Source organism: Rhopalosiphum padi, chromosome 2 (genome assembly GCF_020882245.1).
Source record: "Rhopalosiphum padi isolate XX-2018 chromosome 2, ASM2088224v1, whole genome shotgun sequence".
In the NCBI taxonomy this organism is placed as follows: domain Eukaryota; kingdom Metazoa; phylum Arthropoda; class Insecta; order Hemiptera; family Aphididae; genus Rhopalosiphum; species Rhopalosiphum padi.
Genome location: NC_083598.1, coordinates 12866797 through 12882251, shown reverse-complemented (window position 1 = coordinate 12882251; position 15455 = coordinate 12866797). Strand labels below are relative to the sequence as shown.

General features: G+C 29.4%; 1 protein-coding gene across 1 annotated transcript in view; it reads left to right on the top strand.

Moving 5' to 3' along the window:
- The first annotated feature begins 491 nt into the window (after window positions 1-491).
- Window positions 492-15455, top strand: part of LOC132921507 (uncharacterized) — a 32134-nt gene continuing 17170 nt past the window's right edge. Inside the window, exon 1 of the mRNA XM_060984568.1 lies at window positions 492-1956. Coding sequence (XP_060840551.1) covers window positions 554-1956 — 1403 coding nt within the window. The 5' untranslated portion in view covers window positions 492-553. The remainder of the gene's footprint in view (window positions 1957-15455) is intronic.

The following is a 15455-nucleotide window of genomic DNA, read 5'->3' as shown; positions in this document are numbered from 1 at the left end:
CTAAAATACAGACCATAGTTTATAGTGACATTTACGAATTAAAAATAAATACAAATTAATGAAAAATATGTTTCAAGTACAATTTTCATCGTGTCTACCGCAATATTTTATTCGAAAATTGTAGCCATTTCACATGGTCATCCGGTGGTCTGTAATGTCCAATATCCTGCGTCTGTGCATTATTCGTTCAACTTTCCCCGTCCGTCCTGCACAAATTAGGTCGAGGAAATTTTTAACCATCGGTTTATCATCGTCGTAAGGTTTTTTCTATCGTTCTTTCTTTTCTTTCGTATTAAAAACAATGGTCGGATGACAACCGCGTGTGATGATCTACTTGTGTGACGGAAAACCGTTTCATCATCGACGACGTTAACGACAGCGGCAGCGTCTGTGGCAGTGGCGATAGCGAAGCGGTGGTGGCGGTCGCAGTGTCGACGGACGTTTCTCCCCGCCACCAAAACGCTCGGCTGGCACCAAGTCTCGTTCCGGTGCACCATCCGATGAACATTCCGTCTTCCGCTATCGACCGGACCGGTGTACTGTTTAGTTCGTGATGTTTTACGAGATGCGTGACAAGCAATATGATTCCGGGTCGTCGTGCCTGGGCCGATGCTGGGTGTTGGTGGCCATGTGTGGGTTACTCATCACTGTGTCGTTCATCGGGATGACGCTGTGGCTCGGCATGAATAGCAGGCCGGATGTGCCGGCGGCTGTGTACCAGCCACCTGTACATGCGGTCCCGAACGTTCACAGACACCACTACGAGGTAACTACGGCCAAGTCCGCATTCCCGACGGCCGACTATGACGCGATGCCCACTACGAGCATAAAGAACAAAAAAGGTAGGATCGAAATAGTCGAACACGAGAAAATGGCCAAAATCGAACCGACCACTCCGATTACGCGAGTCGAGGCTAAGCTCGACGACGGTGTGAGCCCGATGGAGGAGACCATAGAGCCGTCCAGGGTGAGCGGGGTGAGAAAAAAGAGTGAGGTAGTGTATCCGAATTGGTCCGAAATGGAAGGGAAGACCGAAGACGAGGTGGAGCCGTCGCAAGGATTTCAACCTTACTACGTGAGTGAGCAGCCAGACACACAAAAGTTTAACCCCATACCCGCGTTTTCCTACCTTAAAGAACACCCAATCCGATTGCCAGGAAAAGACATCCGACCGCCGGGCACTAGCGAAAGCGAGGAATATCCCTATTTCTATCCCCAGTTCGAGGATGTAACGCCCGCAGATGAGAAAGCCGTAAATCCAGTGTTTACGTTTTTACGGAAAAGGTTACAGGATGTCCGCGATTGGTTGGCACAGTCAGGTATCCGGAAGAATCAGACTCAATGGATTCAAATGGTTGACGCTGTTAATCAATCACTGTACACAAAAAATGCCACAATCGTATTGTCTAAGCTTCGTGAAATGTACGCCAACACCAGTGATGTAGCTGCCGACACGCCCGTAGCTAGCCTAATTTATCCAGCTGCCGCTAACGATTCCGCCGCCAGCCTAGTTTCGTTTGGACTGTTGGCCATCGATCTTTTTCTGTTGCACAACGTACAGCAAATTGCCCTTAACGAAGACGCAGAAGCCGGGCAGCAAATGCTCAACGACCCGGACGTGGTGGCTTTGAATGCGCTGTTTTTGCCTCCCGACCGTGTGAAACAACTGCGGTCGGCCAATTCGAGAGTGTTATCGGACGAACGTCGAGACAGAAACCCTAAAGGATTCGTATCCGAGTTGATGGAATTTGTCAATGGTGGTTTAAGAGCAATACTTAATCTGAGTAGGGCGTACAGGAGTAGCTCTCGAGCGGCGAAGGCCGAGGGAAAAAGCGTGGGTGATAACCCCACAGCTAGTGGATCATCGTTGGATTGTATTTGGACGTTATACTGCCGAAATCTAGACAAGACTGCTAAACTAGACGGACCTTATGGATTTTTAGCCAAGATGAACAGGTAAATTTTAACACTTATATTAAATTAATAACAATATTCTTTAATTAAATCCTTTATAAAAGAAAAATTAATTTTTCTACATTGACTTTGTTCCACATTTTAAAATAATTAAATACTATAATTTGGATATTCTTTCAATGATATAAACATAAACTCAAAGTTATTAGTATAAAATAATAAATAATAGATTTAAATAAAAACATATAAAAATACCATACAGTTATTATACTTATTTATATGGTAGCAATAATTTCAATTACTATTTAAATACGTAAATATTATAGTGACTATAGTTTCCCTGTTTAAAGGAGGATTTTTTAATTTTTTAAAAATTACTAACGTCTTAAATTATAAAACACTTGCTACTTTAAATCATTTTGCTAATTAATTTTAATTTTAATTAATACAAAATTTTAATACTAGTATTTATAGATAATAATATGTATTTGTAATTTAGTAATAAGTAATAAATTGTCTCAATGTTGTCAAATATTTTTACTAAAACCACGGACTTAAGATAACAAATAATTAATTTTTATAATACAAATTAATTTTTTAATACAATTTCTATGAATGTCAGACAAAATCGGGACATTTTGAAAAGGAGAACTCAAATTTAAAAGTCGTTAAAATTTCCAAAATGTGGGACGTTTAGCCATTCTTTATTGTTATATGTTTATGTATATATTAATATATTGTTATATTAAAATTGAGTATTTTTGTTTCATAGTAAATGTATGCTAATTTGTTTACACTTTTTTTGGTCCAAATGCATAATTTAATAATCAATATTTCTTATGAGATATCATATTTTTGATTTTTTGAATTAAATAATATTATTATAGTTTTACATATCTTAGTACAAAATGTTGAATAAGACTTGCAAACGTATTTTCTACTTTTGTGAAGTCAGTTTATTTTTTGTATTGCTGTAATACTGTCATCGTGTATTTTAATTTAATTTTTAAAATTTCGGTCTAAGGATCAATTGGCATTTTTACGTTAATTTTTTCTCATTTATATGGGAATAAATAATTTATAAAAAAAAGTAGATAAATTTTTACTTAACGTATTTAATATTTTTTATAAAGGGCTTCTTAAACTAAATCAAGATACTACTTAGATTAAAAATTGGTTAATTAAGAGTGTGTTAATAAATTAAAATAATTCGGATTTCGAGTAAGTTGTCAATTTTTTGTTAAGTAAAAAGAACTTAAATTGGTTAAGATTATTTTTTTCAGTTTTATTGACTAATAAGTAAACTTTTAAAAATGATCAGATGAATAAATAAATAAATAAACCAGTTTAAAAACTTGAAAAAATAGAGTTGATCTATTTAAATTGGGCCGCATATTTTTGAGTTAGTAAATCATTTTAATAAAAATAGTATCTTGGTCAGATATTTTTTAAAGATAATTATGTGTGGTCTAAGCGTTGTATAGTTATAACTAAGTAGTAAACTTGAATATTAAAAACGATTAGATTAGTTCTACATAAAAGTTAAAACTAATAATGATAATATTATAATATTATGTATACTTATTAGTTATTATATACTAAAATATTATTAAATTAATTAAAATAAATACCTATATTAGAAATAAATGCATATTATTAATAAAGAATGAATAATAATAATAATAAAAATTAAAACATTATTTTAACTTATACTTATTTACAGTGATATATCATATACGAGTATATGTCTATAAATACCTATTTAAATGAGTTGATAGATTTCACATGTTCTATTTTTAGACTTCAATTCGTCCTGTTATTGCAAGTCATTAGCATTACTTACAAAATGAATAATAATAACATTTTTTTCTACGCTTTAAGTATTCTCATTTATTTCAAAATCCTGTCAACTATGACAACTTTCTCGGTTCTCATCAATTTACGAAATAGAAAATTTACCATAATGGTATTAGGAGTTTTGATATTATAATATCCTGATTTAGGGCTTATGTTTAAATTATTCGTGTACAAGCTCGGGACTTAATGGCTTACGTGGTTCCAGTGCTCCGCTGTATTTTAATTTCTGCAAAATCGCGCCTTTTAACACGTGTCTGAAATTAGACTTTATTATCGAATAGTCTATTCGTAAAATTTCTACGAGTCCAATTTGTATTAAATTTGTAGTCTTTGTCGTGCTAAAGTTTTGATATTAGTCACTATAACAGTTAATACGTAATTTCAATTATGAATACTTTATGGGATAAAGTTATTAGACATAGGTACGTTGGACACTATATGTTCTGTGTATGACTGTACAAAACTTTCGAATACTGTGCCTTTTGAAATTTATCTGATGTTAATGTGATCATTAATTTGGCGTTACAAAAAGAAAGTATAATATGTATACCGATAGTTTATACGATAATTGTGATTATAATTTAAAATACGAAGATTTTTGTGTTGGATTTACGACGATAATATGAAAAACGAACAATGGAACTATCGTTTTGATTCACTTTTGCGAGGAAATTAAATCCAATTGCGCGTTAAGCTAATAGCATCACAGTAATCTTTTTAATACTCAAAGTTATGTCTGACATTGCTGTGTTAAGGGGAATATTGCAGAGCACTGACCAAGAGTCAGTACTTCTTTTTTGGAAGTATATTAGTTATTTCACGTATATGAAATCAGTTTTTCACTGTACACAGATTTTTCTTTTTAATTAGTTTTTAAAAAGCTGTTTTGTGTCAATATCTTAAATTCGCAGTTCTGATATTTGACAGATCCATGTAGTATTTTCATAATCGCCGTACACGGAAATTTCAAACACGTTTAGAAACACACTACATTCTAAACACCTACGAAACAATGCATTTGAAAACTGGTCTGTATAGGAGATAGATACGTTTGTGCTAAATGAGTTTTTGAAATATGTTTCCGCAATTCTCAACACCCACGGCGCCGGTTTTATGTATATTTACAATAGTTTTCTTCTTTGGTGCAAAAAAAACCGAGCACGTATGAATTGTATAAAATACTATTTGTCGGGACAAATAAAGCAAAATAGGATCGTCGTTCTATGTCGGAGTGTTTAACGGGGAATTATTATGCACGTTCATTAGCATTGTGAAGAAACTGCAACATTATAATTTATATTATATAGCGGTTAATCAGGTGGAAACTCAATGGCGACGGCGTTTCAAAACACAATATTTTATTGTTTACAAAGTTGTCGTAAAAATGCCAATGTCTTTAAAATCCGTAAGATAAAAATATCTATCGTTTTTTTCCACACGACCGATTATTTTATATTTTTTTTTATTCAATTTTGTTCTAAGTTAAATACCACCAGTGCCCGTACAATGCTTTTACAAAATATATTTTGTGTATGGACAGCCCTTACCGAAGTTAATTATAATAATAATATGCTACTATGTAGACCAGTAACTCATTAACCGTAACCCTATAGGTATATGTAGTATGTACAATGTACATGTTAGATATTATTACGTATCATATATAGAGCGATCGAATTATATATCTGATCGAAAATATTTACACGATGTTATTATAATATACGGTTATAAATCATAACATTTATCTATTTAAAGTATTTTAAATTCTAAGCATAGCAGAGGACTAGAGGAGCTAAAGGTATTCAGTTATTTTATAATGATTTATATTATACACTATATATATTTTAATTATTTGGAGGCTGTAGCTTTAAAAATTAAAAATGCTTTACCATGAAAAGTTCATGTATACACACAAAAGTGATCACAAATTGTACTTGAGAAATATAATCTTTAGACATTCCATTTTTATCATAGTATTTTTGATGAATAAATGTCAACAAAGTAATTGTTACAAAATCTCTTAAATGTCGATTACTTCTTTAAAAAGGTAGTTTTCTTTTTTTTCTTTGTGTTAATGTATGAAAGTGCTTTAGTATTTAATTTATCATTAAATAAGTCAATTTTACTTTTTTTTACAAAATAAAAAAAACGTTTATTTAAGCAGAAAACATTAATATAATTTAAAATGTACCTTAGTCCTTTTAACATTAACTAAAAGATTATTTCAATTTAGATATCTTTGGATAGAATTTATTTTTGACATTACCTATATTTGATATGACATTTCGAGAGGATGTGCTGTGTCCGTCTAATTATTTCACATCATGGAAAATTTGCGTTCAGCAGAATCCATTTTATGTTGTTTGCTTTAGTATATTAAAGTAAATTTACCTATTATCAAACTTAAAGGTAAAATATTATCTAGGGAAATACATAGCTATGTAAAATATTAAAACTTTAAAGTGATCATAATTCAGTTTAAAATAAAAATATCAATAAAACCCTATGTGATGTCCTAGATAATATTCTTACCTTTAAGTTTTAAAATAGTTAAATAGACTTTAATATTATATCAAAGTAAATAATATAAAATGGATTCTGCTGAACACAAATTTAATACGATAGTAAAACGGAGACAACACATGCGGGTACAACGTCTTCTTAAAATTAGAACTTTGATTCATTTTATCAAATTATAATTGTGATAAAATGGATTTTGAAAGAGTATTAACATAGCTTATACATTTGAAAATCAAGTTAATAAATATATATACATTTTTGTATACCAAGAATCAAGATAAATGATAATTTTATTTATAAGAGATATCGAATATCTATTCTGCATTTTGTTTTTAACTTTTTTGTTTAGTTTTACTAACATCTAATGCCTAATATTATTAATGCCATTATTTTGATAAGAGATAATATAATAATATTATAATCAATATTTTATATATAGTTATTCACCAAATATACTATCACGTTTATGTTATAATAGTCATCAGATAAGGTAATTTTGATAAGATCTAAGTCATTCACTTATTTTATATATTCAAACATACATTAATAAAAAAAATGTATAAAGATTTAAGATTCATATTTAAACTATTTGCAAAGCCAAAAATAATTGTACCTATGTGTTCACTCAATGGTAATGGTCTTTCAATATTTAAAGTATAGAATGGATATAGTGGATATTATAAAATCTCGATTAACCGATATTAAATGCTAATTATGATGTATTTTACCTATTCTTTATACGAAAATAATATTGTTATGATTGTAGTTAAATAGTTCTATCTACTATAAATAATAAGATATGATTATCCCGCGGTAGGGGTAAGACAGAACGCTCGTAGTTGTTTCTATGTAATATAAAATTACTAGTACTTTCAACTTAGAATTGGTTTTTTTTGCATTTACTGTCAGTGGCAAATAATATGCAGTTTGTGATAATTGATAATCAATTTTTAACTCGTTATATTTATCATATAATATTTTTTATCGAGTTTAACACCAGTTGCATTTTATATATCAACGAAAAAATATCGTATAACCAAAATATCACCACTAAAATATTGCACAGACAAAATGTTGGTATAAAATATAAAATACATTTAATTATAATACAATATACATAATTTGAATTATTCAAGTATAATTAATGCTTAATAACTACTTATATTATTAATTGTTTTTGCTTTTAAATTCTATAATTATATCTACTACTACTAATTTTATAATATGTTTATAATATTAATTAAAAAGTATGCAAACTATTTAATATTTATTAATATTGAATTAGAGTTATATATACCAGGGAATTACATTATAATTTATTACATTTCTTCTATATTTTATACTGACGACATTTTGTCTGTGAATATTTTACTGTCGATATTATTTCTTTTTAGTGTATTGATTTACTTATATCAGTAGAACAATGTTTTGGTTACATGATATTTTGTTAGTATATCCATATAGTTATGTAGGTACTTACCAAATTTCTCAAAAACTTGAATGAAAGGATTTGATTTTTTCAATAAGAACAAAAAAAAATCCCTTATTGAAATCACTAAATTGTTTTTCTGGCAATAAAAGTCTCAATAAAAGGGTTGGAAATACTTGTATTATTTGTGAATAATGACGGTTATTCTATAAAATTGGATTTCGGTCATTTTTGGGTCGTTAAGTACTTTTTTTTTTTTGGATCGCGTTGAAAATGGTTTATTGTCTTTTGAAAATAGTAATTGAATTAAGTACCCTTTAGTATATCCGATTTCCCGCCTTTTTAATGTAATGTAATAAGTTTCTTTTAATATAATGTTAATAAATGATTATCATTTTTTAACAAAAAGAATAATAAGTTGTATATTTTTTTTACAAAATTATTTTAATTAAACATTAAAAACTAAAAATAAGTTTATTAAAATATTTTGTAAATAAAAAATATTGATTTTATTTATTTTTATTATATACCCATTTGAAATACTTATTACTGTATATTTTTTATGTATATTATTATTTTATTATAAATAATAGTAAATAATGCTGAAAATACTTAAATAATAATAAGTTGTTTTTTATAATGATTAATTAATATTAATTAAGACTTAAAAGGCATTTAGACATTCGTGCATAAATATTATAAAAACGTAAATAACTAATAACATATCTTATTATGTACTTTATTCTATGAAAACTATAGTCCAAAATGTCAAGTATAATCATAGGTTAATTTGTTTAACTTATAATTTTAAAAACAATTATTTAAGGTCCATATAAAATGTTAATATGATGTTTATTCATAAAATTATGAACATTAATATAATTGATTAACAGAATAACTATGGTGAGATGAAAAAAGTCGTAATTTTATTTCCCATAGCTACAGGACACAGTTTATATACTTACCTAAATAATATTTAATACAAATTTTACTTTGACTGAAAATCGGTTTTTTTAATTTTACAAATATGATTCGTCTTGAAGGTTAGGTTACTTATTTATTCAGTTTTATTGTAGATAGGTAATCGAATAGAAATTCACACATGTATATGACGATAGTAATGGTCAGTATGTGACATATAAATGTATAATATAGAGATATTACATTTCGAGAAACTAGTCATGATATAGATATTATACATGCTGTGATCCCCTTTAAAATACATGACGTTGGTATGTAAATACTATACAATGATGTCCATATATTTTAACTGAAAATAATCTTCATACATTATTAATGAAAAGTTTCATTTTTATTGTAGTTTTTTAATTATTAAATATTGCTTTATGATTTCTACACGATTTACAGCTTATTTTAATGAAAATCAATATAATATAATCATGTCCAATGATAATAATAATGATGATACAATACAATACATTTTCAGCAGTTAATAAATGACAAATCAATTAAAAAATGATATTGCTGTTTTTAAATCACTTATGAATCACGAGATTATATGATTACGAGAGCGATTTTACGAAATCATTTTTCTCGATCTGCTATTGTTAAGACAATTTTATTCATGTAAAAAAGAAATAATAGTTTTTTTTATTCTGTTTACTTGACGCCAAATTAATTGCATTTAATGAAAACGATACATATCATTATTGTTGAGGGTTATAATTAAACTATTATACCTAACTTAGCATAATAATATTTTTTAGATTTTTCCTACCTCCATAGTTATTAGAGATACTTTATTTTAATTGACGAAGAACAGTTACGCGTAACTACCCAGCGAAGAGGAAAAACGCACCGTGATAAAACGGAGTTTGTAAACAGTAAACACTAATTATAATATGTTGTTTTTTCAAAATTCGTTGCACATGTGATTTTTGACCGTTACAGTGATTAACTGGTTATTTACGTGGTCATGTGACGCGTGATGACGGTAAATAGGCAAGAGCAGTTAATAATAAAAAAATAATAATAATAAACAAAATATATAATATTATACATAATATGTACCTAGTACAATATTCTAACCATATTATAATATAATACATTGTTGTGCATATGCACGTGGAGTGTGTGTGTGTGTGCGTGTGTGTGTGTATAACACACTTCACGGTTTTTTGACTCCAAAGACAATTTACGTCCGCGCAGGGTTTCACAGTGCTAAATTGGACGTCATTATATGATCCGACTATAAAGACGTTTAACGAGCTGGGAATAACGGATTCCTCTAGAAAATCGTGCTTTAAAACGGTCGTGTTTATTATTATTATCATTTTTTTTTTTTTTTTTTTATTAGAGAACATATTATTATTATCATCATCGTGCCTATGTACACACACGCACAAACCATAATAATAATATTATTATACAACGGAAAATTCGACGTGAAAAGATATCAAAAATTATTACGGTGTTTTATTCCTGCGGGTCGTTATGAGTTGGGAAATAAGACGTTCGTTTCTGGTCGGATACAATCGGTTTTTTTGTTGTTGTTGTTTTTTCGCTGTTCGCTGTTCGTCTTTTTGGTCACGACCGGGGCGCGCACCGTGGCGTAAACCGTTAAAAATAGCTGGTACAATATTATTTGTGATAATATTATAAATAATATGCACCGGCTAGGAGAGCACCTCCAAAAATCGCGGTTTACGTGTGTGTAAATTATACTTAACGCGCAAAAGATATTTTAATACCGCATCGCTATGCGAATAATTTTATTATAATTAACGATTTGTAGGTATAGGTACCTCTACCTACTAATTATGACAGCGGCTGCGCCAGCGTTATATTCGTTATCCCATGGCAAGGTTTTGACGTTGTTCGCGGCTCTACAAACGCTCACGTCTTCCGCAGAGAAATATAATTACTGGCTTCTATACTATTATCATAACATTAACATAATAAAATATTTTATTTAAGTGACGGTGGCGGTTCCCTCGACGTGGTACGCCGGTGGGATGGCGTGGAACCGCGCGACCAACCGCAGCCAAAGTGTTGTGTCGAGATTTACGCGCGGTACACAAGATAGATATAAAAAAAAACAAATTTGCACACACACACGCGCGCGCGTACGTACGTACTTAAAGTAATAAAAACTTCACTTCGTCGACTCGAAGTTAAAATAGCGTTGGGGGTGGTGGGGGGGGGGGGGGGGGGAGGCGTGGAAACCGAACGACCGAAAGCCGCGCGTACACATGGACAAACAAGTCGTTGGCAAATCGCCCGATGTGTGCGAATAACGGGTCCTCGAGAGGCGATCAATTCGCTTCCGGCCGCGACGCGAGGAAAAGTTCGCTATACGAACATATACAGATAAAAGGTACCCACATAGATTGTGCCCGCTCTTTGACCGGTCGAAATACGCGTTTTCCCGACGTCGCGTCATCCCTGCCAAAGTCGCGCGTCCGCCGGGTTCGCTGCATTTTTGATTTTAACGATCGTGAATTAATTTTGAATTTTAATATTATCGCGCATTGCGCAATAAGACGGTGTTATGATTGTCTGTGGTGCAAAATGGCTGAAGAGTTTTCGCTGCGAGAAAAGCTAGGAAAATTATAAAATAATCCTTATTTGTATTATACCTAACCATCGAATTATGTACCCCGTGTTGTTAACAACGGTCTACGGTTCTAATTATAGTTTAAACAATAATGTACGGGTACAGGTATTGAAATAAGCACATCGTTAAACTTTATAATACCGTTTCACCGCGTGTAACCGCACGTTACCTAAACTGCACAACGTTGTTAACGATTTATATTTATACACGAATTAATTATTATGGTTTTACCACGTCTTTAGTTATTCATTTAGCCCACCGTTTAAAATTGTTGTACTTAAAATTATATTTGCTGGTCTTATTCTGATTAGAACAACATTAATTCTATTTTCACGAGCGCGAACAATTTAAAAATCTATTTACTTAACCGACAACCGTAGTAGGTAATGGTTCATAATTTTTTGATTTCTTACTTTAATACCTATCCTATTTAAACGCAAGCCTGTATATTAGTAAATAATTTTTAACTAAATAATAATTACAATAAAAAATAATAGATACGAATGGGTATATACTTAACACATAGTAAAGTTATATATTGATAAATTAATCAACCACTTAGCGTTGTCATGAATATCTAACACTTATAGGAGATATACAATATACACTATACATATTATTTTAATGTTAATGTTCAATTTAAATATTTCGATATTTATTGAAAGTCTAGAAAGTCCAGATTTCTAATTTTATCGCGTCAGCGCTAAACATTTTTTTCGATACGTGTGAGTGTTTAAAATTAATAAACAAATTGAAAATTCCGCTGTAATTGATTGTAATTACAGGCGGTATCTTTTTATGGTTATGGAATACAAAAATTAGTGCCCCGTTGTGAAAATTATCTAAAAAGTGGTAGAATCTATGTGAATAATGTTATATTTCTACTTAATGTTCAAATTATATTTAGTTTTTTGAATATTTATTATACTTGATTTTATTGCTGAATGGCAAATGGAACTTACTTTCTGGACGTACTTCACCGTATATTAAATTTTATAAATTATAAAACCATTATGTTCTACTTTTATAGTTTAAAATAGGAGTACCTGAGTATAGATTGGGTATTATAACTTGTTATTGCTTATAAATACGGAAAGAATAATAAATAATAATCATCTGGATAACTGTAAAGATAATTAATCGTCCATTAAAGTATTATACATATATTATTTTATGCATATAAAAAAAAAACTACCAAAAATGAATATCTATATATTATAATTTAATTTAATTAATTTTTAGAAGTTTCCAGACTTTGAATTTCAGAAGAAAAACAATAATATTGTTATTATTTTTACGTTTTTTTTTTTAAGATGATTTTATATACAAAGTTATAATTTTTGATCAGTGATTTACCTCTATGTCTTCTTTAGTTTAGTTTTAATTAATTTTAATAATTATATAGAAACCTTTGATTAATCAAACTAAAAGTTAAAATTTAATTATTAGTTTCTCATTCTTTATAGTTTTAACATAAAACTTTTAAGATTTATTTAAAAAAAATTAACTAGCCCTAGATAACCGCCTCTTTTAGAACTAGACTATTTCCAACACTCACTGTAATTATTAATTTTATATTCAATAACTACGAAAATTGTTATGTGAAATATTTTTATTCTTATATCGGTATTATTCTAAAATCAAATTAATATAATTTCAATTTTTTTTTAAATATTAAGATTAACCAAACTTAGAATTATTTTATTATTTTGATCAAATCATAGAAGTTTTAATTTTTGTTTGAATTCTGGTCAAAAAAACAAATCATTTGACTCATTTGAGTAATATTATAGTGTAGATTTTCATTAAAAAATTATTTAATTTTTGAAGATTAGATTTAAGTAAAAAAAATATGTATTAATATATGTAATGTAATATAATATATTACATTGTATTGGTGCATAACATGTTAAATTTCATATTTAAAAATGTATATAAATTAAAAATTGCATGTAAACATATCCATTGAATTATTAAGAAAAATTAGTTTGATATAATATACAAAATTGCGTATAATATATAATATAATTCAGTGAGTATTTTCTAAATTCGAGAACTTGATTTTGATCGTCCTATTTGTTCATCCGAATTGACGAAATTATACTACGTTTAATGTTTATTATACTATTTATTAAGCAGGTCGTTTTATTTAAAAAGCAACAGTTTGTGTTTGTTACGAATTTTTGTGTTTACGATAAAACGTATCCAATTAACATTTAAACCGTGAACAATTTCCTAGAAACACTACAAATTTGTCATTTACCCGATTGATCCTGTTTTGTTGTTTATTGAGACGAATATTATTATAAGAACGAAAATGTTCAATGTCATCATGAACTACTGCATATAGTGGTTTATTATGTCAACAATATTCATACAGCACCTGTACTTTAACAGTGTTAAATGATAATGGTTCACGTGAAAATAACTGAGAACTTCTTGCAGAGATTCTAATAATAATATACACTTACCGTTATCGTAACAACAATGTTCTGTGGCGCCAATGATGAGTACATCTACAGTAGATATATGTAAATTATAGTGGGTGCCAAAATTATGTAAACAAATGTAGAAAAAGAGGAAAAAACAATAATTTATGATTGGTAATAAAAAAAAACTCATATCGAGTTGTTACGATATTATTATAATATTATCGTTACTTGTTTTTTTTTTTTTATCGAAATCGAGCCCATTGTGCTTCGTGTGTAAGTCGAGCAAATACAACGTGTGATGATTCGTAGCTTACCCATTACAATAATTTTCTCAGTCTCGATAGAGAAAAAAATGTAAAATATTTTTATATAGTTCAAAGCATTTTTGCAACACCGAATTTTCGTAAAAAAATGTTTTTGCAGTAGTGTTTGGTTTTAAACTGTTATAGATTCTATCGAGCTAATGTATAACGTATTATATGAAATTTGCCAACGAATAATTTTTAATTGACACACTTCTGAAGTTCAGAATTAAATTACTATAGCGAGGACCATCTTACACGTGAGTCGTGACCTCCGTTGTACTCCTTCGTATACGTTTTAAACGGTTATATATATAATATGTTTTTTTAAATTTAATTTATGTTGATAACTCATAAATTATTATAAGTACTTCGCATTGTATGGCACTTTTGATATAAAATTATAGTGTTTTTTTTTTAAAAATTTGCAATACACAAAATTAGCGTTGCAGTCTAAACGGATCACCCTGTATATAGCACATTCCGTTTAATATGACGGTACATAGAATGAACGCAGCTTTGCGTTCCAAACCGTCGCTTTGACATAATATTATAATATAAGACTGTTCTAATGGACCGTAGCCAAATAGAGCTCAAACAATGACCGGTCGATTTTTTTCGATTGGAAATTATTCGTCGCACATTTAACGAAGATGAGACTGGGCCACGACTATACGGCGGTCAATTATGCACGCGACTATCGGCGTCGATGCACACAATTTCGTGCTATATTATCGTATAATATAGTAAATGTCACGTTATCATTATTATAGTTGTGTTTGTTTACTAACAATGTAAACGTGTGCAGTGCAATTTGTGTTTGGACAAATATTCAATATTAGGTTCTCTGTTTAACAAAATAATACTTAATACGAAAAAAGTATCACTCAAAACGATAAAAATGTAAATTAAAATTTGTATCACTGAATTTCGAGTGTAGTATAGGTAAATACAATTTATATAAGTTCGAGAATTGTAAAAAATATAAATATGAGCTACAATGAATTAATACAAGTCACTATTTTTTATCTAGTCAAATCTTAAATTATACAATATTTATATATATATACCTATATATATTATGTATAGATAATATTCTTTATTAAGAGTAACAGTTATTTACTACAATTAAGCCTACACAGGCGTTTAATAAATAAATAAATAGTTGTCGGGTTGATTAAAATATTTTATTATTATTTGAAGTTGGCATGAATTATTACCATATACCAAATTAACGTGTATTTAATAATAAGCATTAATATACGAAATAATAATATCACAGTTAGACATTTCGATATTTTGTGATCGCAGAGTGGCCGGATGGGCCTTATACCGACAGTGTACAGTACATGATATTATTTTTGCGTATGGCGATAGATAAACAGTAATAGTCTGGGACGCATGTCATCATATTGTTGCGTAAA